At 39.8% G+C, this 13579-nt stretch overlaps 1 protein-coding gene across 4 annotated transcripts in view; it reads left to right on the forward strand.

The window, feature by feature from the left end:
* The window catches only part of NCOA7 (nuclear receptor coactivator 7), a 189988-nt gene that overhangs the window by 109949 nt on the left and 66460 nt on the right, over positions 1 to 13579 (forward strand). For all 4 annotated transcript variants that reach the window (XM_064290501.1, XM_064290500.1, XM_010594676.3 and 1 more), the window contains exons 4-5: positions 8018 to 8097; positions 11739 to 11846. In XM_064290501.1, coding sequence (XP_064146571.1) covers positions 8018 to 8097; positions 11739 to 11846 — 188 coding nt within the window. The remainder of the gene's footprint in view (positions 1 to 8017; positions 8098 to 11738; positions 11847 to 13579) is intronic.

Here is a 13579-nt window from a genome sequence, read left to right on the forward strand (position 1 = left end):
TGTCTGCTTTTCAGCCAGGATCCATCTGACATCAGCAGTGGTATCCCTGGTTCTGCGTCCTCTTCTGAATCCGGCTTGAATTTCTGGCAGTTCCCTGTCGATATACTGCTGCAGCCCCTTTTAAATGATCTTCAGCAAAATTTTACTTAGGAGTGATGTTAATGATATTGTTCAATAATTTCTGCATTCAGTGAAGTCATCTTTCTTGGGAATAGGCATAAATATAGATCTTTCAGTTGGTTGGCCAGGTAGCTGTCTTCCAAATTTCTTGGCATAGATGAGTGAGTACTTTCAGTGCTGCATCTGTCTGCTGAAACATCTCAATTGGTATTCCTTCAATGTCTGGAGGCTTGTTTTTTTGCCAGTACTTTCAGTGCAGCTTGGACTTCTTCCTTCAGTACCATCAGTTCCTGATCATATGCCACCTCTTGAAATGGTTGAACATCGACTGATTCTTTTTGGGATAATGACTCTGCATATTCCTTCCATCTTCTTTTGGTGCTTCCTGAGTCATTTAATACTTTCTCCAAAGAATCCTTCAATATTGCAACTCGAGTCTTGAATTTTTTTCTTCAGTTCTTTCAGCATGAGAAATGCAGAGCATGCTTTTCCCTTTTGGTTTTCCATTTCCAGGTCTTTGTACATGTCATTGTAATACTTTACTTTGTCTTCTTCAGTCACCCTTTGAAATCTTCTGTTCAATTCTTTTACTTCATCATTTCTTTGTTTTGTATTAGCTACTCGACGTTTAAGAGCAAGTTTCCATTTTGGTCTTTTCTTTCTTTCCTTTTTAATGACTTCTTGCTTTCTTCATGTATGGTGTCCTTGCACAGCTTGTCTGGTCTTCGGTCATTAGGGTTCAGTGTGTCAAATTCTTGAGATGGTCCCTAAGTTCAGGTGGGGTATACTCAAGGTCATACTTTGGTTCTTGTCTACTTGTTCTAATTTTCTTCAGTTTCAGCTTGAACACGCATATGAGCAATTGGTCTGTTTCCAGTCAGCCCCTGATATTGAGCTTTTCCATCATCTCTTACCTCCCATGAATCCCCTAATTACTCTACACTTAACAAACGTTGTATAGCTTGCCCGTGTCTTGTTGTGGCCTATGCCTTTCTGCCCACCTATGTGCCATTGGTCATTGTTTCCGCCCGTGTGGAACTCCCCACCCACCATCTCTGATAGCCAAAGCTTACCCAGCTCCTCTAGGCCTGCCCCAAATGCTGCCTCCATAACCAGTTAACCAGCTACATTAGAGTTGATTCCTACTCATGGTGATCCCATGTGCTTCAGAGTAGAACTGTGCTTCATAGTGTTTTCTTTCTTTTTAAATTTTATTTTGTTTTTGTTTTTGAGGATATCCACAGGAGAACATACATCAATTCCACAGTTTCTACATGTACCGTTTAATGATATTGATTGTACTCTTCAAGTTGTGCAACCATTCTCACGCTCCCTTTCTGAGTTGTTCTTCCCCCGTTAACAGATTCGCTGCCCTTAAGGTTCCTATCTAATCTTTTGAGTTCCTATTTTCAGTATGATCCTGTATAAATAGTTCTTAAAGAACAAGATGCTCAAGGCAGACAGTTTTTACTAGTTAAGCAAAACTATTATTTGCCCTTAAGACTTCACGGGACATTTTTGGTGTAAGGTTTAAAGATATTTCAGGGCAGTAGTTTCAGGAATCATCCAACCTTCAAGGCTCCTGAAAGTCTGGAGTTGAATGAGAATTTGAAATCCTATTCTGCATATTCCCCTTTTCAATCAGGATTCTTCTATGGAATCTTTGATCAAAATATTCAGTTATGGTAGCTAAGTACCGTCCAGCTCTCCCAGTCTCATGGCAAAGGAGGCAGTTGTTCATGGAGGCAATTAGCCACACATTACATATCCTCCTCCTGTCCGTCACTCTCCTTCTTCCTCTGTTGTCCCAGGAGAATAGAGACCAATTGCTGTGCCTTAGATGACCACTTACAAGCTTTTAACACCCCAGACACTCCTCAACGAACTGGGAGGTAGAACAAAAGCACTAAACATGTTATTAGGCCAGTTAGCTGGGATGTCCCATGAAACCTTCAAACCAAAAAACCAAATCTCATAAGCTGTGTGGTTGTACATAAACAGCCTCAGCACCCACAGGGTTTTCAGTGGCTAATTTTTCAGAAATAGATTGCCAGGCCTTTTCATCCGAGGGGCCTTTGGGTAGACTCAAACCTCCAGCCTATCAGTTAGCAGCTGTGTGTGTTAACTGTTTGCACCACCCAGGGACTCCTGCCTTCTCAGTGAAACTTGAAATAAAAATACTAAAAGTGAGCCTGAGATCACTTTTTAGCAAAATAGAGCGGCACACAAAATAACGGATATTACCCATAAGAATGGTGCTCTGCTAAAAAGCCATCCGTATGAGACCAAAAGGTCAACATTTACCCTAACGCGAAGATGAGAAAATCAGGGGGCAGGGAACCTAGAGTACTGGAAATGGAACAACCAGAATACAATTAAAGAGAATGTTGACATATTGTAAAAAATGTAACTAGTGTCACTGAACAGTTTGTATGGAAATTGTCAAAGGGGAATCTAACTTACTGTGTAAACTTTCACCAAAAGCACAATAAAGTATTAACACACACACACGCAAAATACTAGAAGTGCCCAAGCTAGTTAATCCCTCTGTGACCTGGTTTACTCACCTATAAAATAGAGATAATGATGGTGCTTACCTCTTAGGGCTAAATGGGATAATGCATGTAAAATACCACATAGTGCTAGGCGCAGAGTAAGTAGTCAATAAAGGACAGCTTTATTAATTTTCATCATCATCACCACTATTTTCTGTTTAGAATGATTACCTTGTTTTTGTCTTATCGGTGCTATTAAGCCAGTGGTTCTCAGCTGGGACAGTTTTGCCCCAATAGAACATTTGTCAACGTCTGGACACATTTTTGGTGCAGTGGTTAAGAACTATGGCTACTCCCCGAAAGGTTGGTAGTTCGAATCTACCAGACACACCTTGGAAACCTTATGGGACGGTTCTCCTCTGTCCTATGGGGTCCGTATGAGTTGGAATCGACTCTGTGGCAACGGGTTTGGGTTTTTTGGAGACATTTTTGGTTGTCACAGCTGGAAAGAGGGGATGCTACTGGCATCCAGTGGGTAAAGGCCAGGTGCTGCCAAACATCCTGCAACACACAAGACAGATTCCCCCACAACAAAGAATTATCCAGCCCAAAATGTCGTAGTGCTGAGGTTGAGAAACCCTACGTTAGAGTGTAAGGTCCTGTAGAGTGATCACTCTTTTACCATGTCTGTCTCTCTCCTACTCTGCCTCTACCAATACCCAATACATAGCAGATAGACAAATAGCTATTTGAATTTAATAGCACACGCCCTTCCATTACTATCAAAACTTTTGGCAGTTTTGTTGACTTTGTATTTTTGGCCTAATTTTTTGTCTTTTCAACTGTTGGTTGCCACTCATTATTTTAAATCTGCCAGTCACAGATAACTAGATTTACATTTTAAAAATTGCTGGTAAAACTTAGATTATTTGTTCCTCTTTATTTTCCTCTCAAAAAGAAAAAGAAATTGTTAGGTTAACTAAGATAGTGTTGGTTTTTCCCAATTCTATGTAATATAAAATTAGAAAGCAACTCCTTCTAGGTTATAAAGACTTAAGTACTCACATGGCATCATGTCTTCTGGTCTTTATGAGGAAGAACAGCCTTAGCATGAGATGAACAGAATGGTTTTAGGAAACCCTGGTGGCGTTGTGGATAAGAGCTATGGCTGCTAACCAAAAGGTTGGTAGTTCAAATCCACAAGGTGCTCCTTGGAAACCCTGTGGTGCAGTTCTGCTATGTCCTCTAGAGTTGCTATGAGCTGGAATTGACTCGGTGGCAAGTTTTTTTTTTTTTAGAGTGGTTTTAAAGCTCTTTTGTTTACCCCAGATCAATTTGGAGGCCCTTGTTTGAAACAGCTACTCATCTCAATGCTCTTTTGAACAGCAAGAGGCACTGGTGAAGACCACTTTATGTGTTTTAGGCTGCATTGTGCACCATTCTAACCTCACATGCCCTGAGTGGCAGGACTAAAAGCGGACCCTTAGAAAGAAACTTCTTGTACATACAGACTCATTCAGCTCTCACCACTCTGGAGTGAGGTGTGACCCTTTTCAAGCAGCAGCTTCAGCAGATGTTTGAAGGTGCTTTGCCATCAGCACCAGCAACACAGGAGGTGCTAGAGCAGCCACAGCACAGTTGGCTACATGTAAACAGCAGTGCTGTGGAGAGCTAGGGAGAGCTTAAGTTAGAGTTATGTGCCGGTTTACGTGCAAAACCAACACCTGCAGTTTCCACTTTATGTCTAAAATGCACATTTTAGTTATTTGTCCTACAGTTGGAATCATCTGCTTCCACAAGTGGGTTTGATTAGGTATTCTCTAAAGGGAAAAAAGAAGGAAACCTAAAGTTGTAGGGAGTTCTTTTTCTCCCTTTTCTTGGGCTCCCAGTGCTTGGGGAGAGGGGAATGTTTCTTTCAGTAAATGCATGCCTGGGGATCTTCTCAGATTCAGGAGTTCAGAGTCTTGTGTTCCCGACACTCCTTAGCCTTGTATAGGGTTGGGAGGGAGGAAGCAAGATTTGTAGGTAGGACACCAGATCCGCCTGTGTTGAAGTCAACAAAGGTACCTGTACCCCACCCCCAAATTTATGCAGAACAAGGTAGCCTAGGCTAAAGAGCCTGTGTTTCATTCCCCTAGGAATTTGTCAGTTTTGTCACATGTACTTCCTTAACTGAACTGGGAAAATCCCACTCTGAAGACTTCATTTTAGGGGTGGAGCAGTTAAGAGGCTCAATTGCTTTGCTCCGAACGCTTGGCCAGCTTTCCCCTCTGGCAGTAGACCTTCCACTACATTTGCCTCAAGTTCCTGTAAAGGAGGAGGGAGAGTGTCAGCCTTTGGGTAGATACAAAGGGCTCTGAGGAGGCCTGAAGCTGGAATCAGTGTCAGTGGGAGACAGTTCCACCCTTGGAGATGGTCATGGGTCCTGGCCTGAAACATTGGAGTTGGAACCTTGTCCCAAAACCCAGAAGAACAATCCTTCCCTGCCTCAGGTCAGGTCTCTTCACAGCTCTCTCCAGGGCCAGAAACCTCACCAGTACATTGTGGACTAGGTGCTGCAGAGTCCGGCTTGGTAAGTTATACAGGACTTCACTTACTGAGAGACCTAGATAACCGCCTTTAAAACTCACCGCAAAAAAAGTTTAGGAAGTAATATGAAACCTTACTTTGTGCCACAATGATATGAAGACAATTAAATTAGATCCTAAGAATTTTCTGATTGTTCTGCTTTCTGTATTGAATCAACTTTAAAATGTAGTAGTCATTTTGGGGCTTTGACAGGTGATTGTGATTTGATTGGTGTAGTGTTGCCCCACAATCAAACTCATCAGGCTCATTGACTTTTATTGGGAAATCCTTTGAACCATAAGTACGGGGTATCATATTAAGGCACAAGACATTCAAAAACGGGCACATCACGGTCCTAATCTCAAGTATCTCAAAATCTTAGACTCTGGAGGGAAAGGCTGGAAAGGCTTTTTCTTTCCCGTTCCTATCCACCTGTGTCAATGGAAAGCAGTTTGAGTTTTTGTACTAATTCAGGTGTATCTAGTTGAGATTGCCCTGAAAGCTTCATCCAGCACATATTTTTCTTTTGCAGTTGGATAAAGAGTTGGTATCTTGTAATAGTATTCCCTACTGGGGGCCAGGGAACATGGTTTACAGCTTATGGAAGCATGTGGACCAGAAGCTGCCCCAGATGGGAAGGGGGAGTTATATCTTAGGTTCTAGAAAAAGGAAGCGCCTACAAAGGGATATGAAGAGGCTGTTTTGAAAGCAAGAGGATCTCAAGTGACAGCTGATTATGGCGACAGTGAGAAGAGAGTGCAGCTGAGATATTAAGAGGAGTAAACAACATTTAACCTCATGCCGGAGAGTCCCTTGAAAGAATGTGTCTGGGAATATAAGCCTCGAGTATCCACCTTCCATGTGTATAAAACAAAAACAGTTTTTTTTCTGATTCTTTATAAGGGAAAAAGAAGGAAGAGTGTTGCTAACATTTATTGCTTACCTGCCCAGAACTATGCAAACCAGTTCTTATAAAAGAGCTGGAAAATACAAGTGATTGAGTTTCTGGGTAGGCCGTGTAGAAATCTCCTTATTTGGAAATCTGGGTATCTAAAAGACACAGTCATTAGTTCCATCTTCCTGAAATAATTTAGATGTGACCACTGGAAGGTAACGAGGTGGTTTTTTATAGTCTAGAGGAATTTTCAGGGTCTCTGGTTCTATGAATAGTCTTATTTGAATGTACAGATGTCTCAAACATGATTCTTAATGGCAGCATCTACTGAAATATTTTTCTGTCCTGTTTTTTATTTTTAAACAGTATGAAGGAAATTTTTAAGTCAAATACTATCCCACGTGAATTAACTCTTCTCATGTTTCTGTGTTACCTTCCAGGTCTCATCCAGTACACCTATATTTTTTATGTAAATGAAATTATACTATTGATATATTTGTTCGTGTAGAACCTCAGGCGTAGAGGGCTGAGTTAATCACATTTCTCAGTTCATGGCATGTCACCACTGGTCAGAGCTGAGTCCTTTGTTATTTATTCATAAATCCCTTTTTATCCTTATTTCCCACTCCCATTTCCTTCCTCACCCCACCCCAATCTGTTATATGTAATGTATAGCCTTTTATTTGGGTATGTTCTTGAAAAATGTGTGTGGTTGTTTTGTGTGCATACATTTTGAAGGTACATAAATGATATTGTTTTGTGGCTCCCGTTCTGTTTCTCTCGATCTAAGATGTCACTGTGTACACTTCTGATCTGCTATTTCTCATTACCGCCTGGTGCCCCAGAGTGTGTACCCACCATGTTTTGCTTACTCTCCAGCTCCACATTGCCATAGATGACACTGATGAACAGCCTCAAGCTTGTCCCTGCATGGTACACATAAATTGTATACCTCCTAGGGAAGATGTACATCCATGAGTTAGACTGTTGGCACATCCGGGGTCTGTACTTAATTTGCTGGAATGGCTGTACCAGTTTCCATTCCTAGTTGCAGTTCACATCTCTACCAACGCTAAATTATCTAGGTTTTTTTATTTTGCCAGGCTAATAGATGTAAAACGATACCTTGTTTCAATTTGCGTTTTTCGGATCACACGAGTTGGAGCACCTTTTCATAGTCAATTTTATATCCTTTTTGTTAAATTTTTATCCATTGGAATATGTCTCCATGGTTTTTTAAAATCTGGATAACATGCTGTTAGATTACTATATCAGGATGCATTTAGCCATAACAATTAGGTTGACTCGTATGCAGCTGCCAACAGTTGACTATTTTTGACCTACACAAACAGCAGAAATCTATGGTTCAACTTAATATGTTTTGGGATATGTAAGTGTTTCTAGCTGTTCATTAGTATAAATAATATTGCACTGACCACATGCTGTGACGTACAGCATTTTTCTTCTTTTGAATTTTTCATTAGGATAAATTCCTAAGAGAAGGGTGACTGAGTCAGAGAACACTTTAATGGTTATTGCTACATATTGCCAAATCACTCTCTAAAAGGGCTGTGCTGATTTGCAATATGTATCATTTATATCAAGACTGCACTGGTTTTACTCTAACCTTATCATCATTATACATTCTCCTTTTAAACTGTTACGTTAATAACTAAATAATTACCTCATTGTTTTTATTTGTATTATTTTATTACAGTTATCATTAATCATTTATTCATATATTCATTGTCTAATGATATGCTTTTCTAAGTATGGTGTACTTGTGCCCTTGCTCCACTTTTTTATTGGTATTCTGATGCTTTTCTTTTTTTTTTTTTTTTAATCAGTTTGAAAGCGGGGGGTCTTGTATACTGCAAAATACCCCTATCTTCAGTTGCTTAAAATGAATTTACTCATTTACATACAATTTATTCTTCAGATGACAATCAGAACAAAACACATGATAAAAAAGAGAAGAAGATGGTGGTTCAGAAGCCACATGGTACTATGGAATACACCGTAAGTATGAACAAGATGGTTGGAACACTCGTTAATACTAGTAGATTTGCATAATGTTGCTCTGTGACACGTCCTGCCTCTTACCTGCATTGCTCTTGGGTACTGATTAAATAATGAACTTTAAGGCCTGTTGTAGATCGTTTCTCTTCTGTCCATACTTTCCCCCAGGTAATCTCATGTACACCTGTGACTGAAAGTACCTTTAATGTGACAGTGGCTACCAGTTTTAGGTCTTCATACCAGACATCCTTCTGAATTCCCAAACCATATATTCGTCTGCGTACTCAACATATCCATTTGGACCTCCATGCTTACTTGGCCCTTTACAAGAAGCCATGGCCCCTTCATCCACATATTTGTACAAGCCAGATCCTTTATCCTTGACATCTTCCCCTCACTCGCCATATTCATGCCTACCTTCTGTGACCATCCTACAAGTCTAGGTCAAGTTCCTTCATTTTACTCTCTCATAGAATCATGTTCTTTTACATATTTTATCTCAGCTTAATATTAGTGGTTCATTTAGGGGGATTGTTACTTTAATATTAGTCTTATGCCCTAATTCATAAATCCGTGGAGAGAGACTGAATCCCTTTTTGTTCACCATCATATTCCTGGCACCTAGCAGGGTGTAGGCACTCAATATTGTTGCATCAGTAGATGAATAATGCTATAAATGTGTCCATTATTTTACTTTCACACTGTGCATCATGTGTTCACGTCCCAGAGGCCAAGAGCTATATCTTATTTATTCAAGGCCTGGCACAGTGTGGGCACTCAGTTATAGATCTGTTTCAATTCACTATGAAATAGCATTATCAAGGAGTGTTCTCTTTGACTTCTAAGTAGAAAGCAAGTGGTATTTCTAAAGTCAGTTTGTTTTTTATTTGTTATTCCTGTGCCACGCCAGGTGCTCATAAAGCAAGCAGCAAGACTTGATCCCTCAGTAGTGTTTCTTTTGAAATGGTAAATCTTCTCCAGGCCTCTGTGGGGTCACACTGAATAGCCGGGGCACAGAGATTTCCTGCTCAGTGCTCTGTGAACATCTCTAGGCATCTTTTTGTGGTTTACAGGCCCACTCATTTCCCGAAAGGATTTGGGGTGATAATCTCTCACATTTCCACTATCTGAAATATGTTGCTGATGTCTGTAACACTGGCATAGTGCATTACCTCATAGTAGGCACTCAAGGATGTTGGATTAAATTATTTATCGACGATAACAGTACTCATTCTAAAGTCATAATTCTTAAGACCTGTGTGTGTCCAGTAGTGACTCACAAGCCCCTTCAAAGAAGTGAGTACTATTTACTAGGTGTCCCTTCGTATAGTATATACTAAAGGATGCAGTTAGAGTGATAACCAAACCCCAGATTAATGAATATAAACAAGTAAATCAGTGATAATAGATATGCCTCCCTGTTTGATTTATATGTTAGGGAGACTAGTTATGCTTGCCAGGTTATTTCGTGTACCTGTCATTGGAAATAAAAGGTTCGTATTTAGAGAACCGAACTAGTGCTTTCCAGATTGCTTACACTGCCCACAGGCTGTGGATGTTCAATCATCTGGCTTAGTCACGAACATTGAATGATTCCGACATTCCTCTCAGGGCCTGTGGCCTAATTCTATATGTATGTCCTACACTTATATAATGGCTCAGTTGTTAGATTGTTTCTCCTTCCCTGAGCCATCCATGCGCAGTATCTTTCCCAAGCTTTACTTATAAAAATATGAAGCAAATTTATTGATCACTGACCGTGAAGTAAGTGCCATGAAGCAGATATTACAATTCACTTTATTTGATGGGTAAAGGAACCGAGAGAGAGAAGTTAAGCAAGGCTCACACAAGGTCACACAACTAGCAATTGACAGGCTCAGAATTCAGATCCAGAGACTGTATTCTTAATTTGTGTCTTGTACTAACTCTAAACCCTGAAAACTTCTGGGTTTGAATATATTATGTAAATATATAATATTGAAAGAATGTTAAATTTTGTTTGTTTTTACTAGAGATGATTTTGCTCAGGGCAGACGTAAGGGCATGCATTGTTTATTTAAATTTACAGTGATTTAAAAAAATATATCTATATAGGCCTTGAAGCTGCCTCAGTGGTATCTGTAACTGAAAAGCTATAAATGGTCACCAATTGCCATGGAGTCAGTGCTGACTCATGGTGACCCCATGTGACCCATATGTGTTAGAGTAGAACTGTGCTCCTCTGGGTTTTCAGTGGCTGTTTTTTCAGAAATAGATTGCCAAGCCTTTCTTTCAAGGTGCCTCTGGGTGGACTCGAAACTCCAACCTATTGGTTAGCAGCCAAGTGCATTAACCATTTGTACCACCCAGGGACTCCTGTAGCTTAAAACAAACAAACAAACAAAAACAAACCCTGTTGCCATCAAGCTGAATCTGGCTCATGGTGACCCCATGTGTTACAGAGTGAAACTTCTCCGTAGGGTTTTCTTGGCTTTAATCTTTATGAAAGCAGATTGCCAAGCTTTCTTCTGTAATGCCTCTGGGTGGGTTCTAACTACCCACCTTTAGGCTAGTAGCCAAGAGTAAACTATCTGCACCTCCAAAGAGTTTTTCTGTAACCATAAAAAAACCATAGCGTGTCATTATTCTGAGACAGTTCAACTAGTTGATGCATTTAATTCCACTGCTATGTCTCCACCTTCTCCCCAGTCAGTTCACATCCTCCTGTGGTCTCCCCATATCTCTGCCTAACTCAAGACTCAGGTGGCGTAGCCAGTTCCACTTACAGGGACAGCCACCAGTCTTGACCCAAGACTGTAGATGGGAACTTCTTAATAACATTGACCAAAGTGACCTACCGCTAGCAAGGTCTATCTGGTGGCCCTGGATAGGGAGTCCATCCTGGGTTATTGATCTGACCATAGGAAGTAGACTTTTTTTCTGGGTGGAGCTTTCTGATTATAATATTTCTTATCTTCTCACTGCCCTCTTTGTTCCTCTTTCTCCTCTATTGTAGAAAAAAAACAAAGTGTATAACTGGGATGTATATCACAGGTTTTTATAGATTTAGAGAATAACACTAAATTTGGCTGGCCATGGGAAATTGTCATCTTAATGGCAATGAACAATTATTGGTAGCTAATCTGAATTTCTTTCAGATTTCCCTGGCTTCCACAGTATGCATCCCTCAAGTGTTTGAGTGCCTCCATGCATCAGGCAGTGCTGAGCACTGAGGAGAACAGCCATGAGCAGGCCTCCGTCCAGGAGCTTAGAGTGCAGTGAAGGGATGGGCAAGTAGACAATTGAAATAGACAAATTAACCCCACTCCCCCGTTACTGTATGTTTATATGCCTCTTTTCCTCTTATAGTTTTTTATTATACCTCATGGACATCCGCTCCATATTCCTAAGTTGTGCCAGAGTAAATTTAGAAATCTATGACCGGAGAGTGAAATTTGAAGATGAGAGAGCCCAGACATGAATTGCATTTAAGAATTTGCTTTAATGTGGTTTTCTTAAAAATCAAGAACATATTCTCTCTCTCTTTCATAATATGTCTGGATGGAGCTCTTTTTATTCACTTATACGGTAATAGATTAACATTGTCTACCAAAAGGAATTTTTTTTTTCTTTAATGAATCTTGTTTGTTTGATTTTTATAGGCTGGAAGCCAGGACACCCTCAACTCCATAGCACTGACGTTTAACATCACTCCCAATAAACTAGTGGAACTGAATAAACTTTTCACTCATACTATTGTTCCAGGCCAGGTAATTATTTTATTGTTAAGTATAACTTTCGAAATTCTACATTTATTTTTTTGTTGCCATTCTAATGCTTCACTATTAGTGTCACAGGATTGTCATTAGTGATAATGTGTATTGATCAACCTTTCCTGTGAATCCACATATACTGAAATTTGAGCTGTTCAAAGATGAGTACTTTGCAAAGCATTAGCAGAGATTATTATAGTGACTGCTAGTATATATTTTTTAGTTTATATAGCAGGTGTTTTCTAGGGCATTAAGAGAAGTTCTAAATTAATGTGTGTTTTTTTTTTTAATTAACACAGATGTTCTTAGAATGTTTAATTCAGAATAGCAAGTTTCAGTTTAGTCCACTCCTGAAATATATTCTGATCATTGTTTATTTTAGATTAGGCAGAATTTTCATCTTTTTTGTGTTGTTTTGGTACAGAGGTTACCAGGTTGAAAAGAGTGGTCAAACTGACCAAAGTCAGAGACAGAGTCAGCTGGACCATCACCAAAAGACCACACACAATTTTTTTCTAGGCTTTTAGTGTTTTGTGAAACTGAGTGAAATTGACAAAATGTATAATTTTGCCACTCTGGATTAATCCAGAAAACTTTTTTAGTACCTTCTTTTTATGTGATAAGATATACTTTTCCCCCCCCTTTTTAAATTTTTGTTGTTGTCAGTAAGAATATACATAGCAAAACATACACGAATTTCAGTTTCTGCGTGTACAATTCAGTGACATTCTTTGAGTTTTGCATCCATTCTCACTCTCCTTTTCTGAATTGTTCTGCCCCATTGATATAAACTCATTGCCCCCTAAGGTTCCTATCTAATCTTTCAAGTTGCTGTTGTCACTTTGATCTCATATAGATAGTTCTTAAAAGAATATAATACTCAAGGCAGACAGTTTTTACGAGTTAAGCTAGACTATTTGGTTTTAAGAAGACATCAGGGGACATTTTTGGTTTAAGGTTTAAAGATTATCTCAAGGCAGTGGTTTCTGGGGTACATCCAGCGTCCATGGCTCAAGGAAGTCTGTAGTCCATGGAAATTTTAAATTCTGTTCTGCTTATTCCCCCGTTTGATCAGGATCCAAAATGTTCTATAATGGTAGCCAGGCACCGTCCAGTTCTTCTGGTCTCATGGCAAAGGAGGCAGTTGTTCATTAACCACACATTCCGTATTGTCTTCCTATTCCTGACTCTCTCTGTTGCTCCAGGCAAATGGAGACCAGTTGTCATGCCTGGGATGGCCACTTGCAAGCTTTTAAGATCCCAGGTGTTACATACCAAGCTAGGAGGTAGAACAGAAGCGCTAAACATGTTATTAGGACAAGTAATTGGGATGTCTCATGAAACCTTGCCCCTAAACCTCCAAACCAAGGAACCAAATCCCATGAGGTTTTTGGTTGTACCTAAGCGGCATCAGCTACTACTCTTTTTATTTTTGTCATTGATGTAAATATATCTATCAGACAACTTTTCCAATTCAACTTTTTACAGGTGTAAGATAAGATATTCTTATATTTCCATTTTAAAAAACTGTCTTCCGTCAATAAATTTAAATGATTCAGTCTTTGGAAGATCTTAGTTCAGGCCACGCTTTCCAGTCCCATCCGTAGAGTTCATAGGTCGCCATGAGCAGGTTTGGTTTCCATTGTTGACTTACTAGAGCACCGGTCTTTACACTATGTTGTTATCATGTGCTGTCAAGTTGGTTCTGACTTGTAGCAACCCTGTAGGAC

This window comes from Loxodonta africana, chromosome 1 (assembly GCF_030014295.1).
Source record: "Loxodonta africana isolate mLoxAfr1 chromosome 1, mLoxAfr1.hap2, whole genome shotgun sequence".
NCBI classification, from domain to species: Eukaryota; Metazoa; Chordata; class Mammalia; order Proboscidea; family Elephantidae; genus Loxodonta; species Loxodonta africana.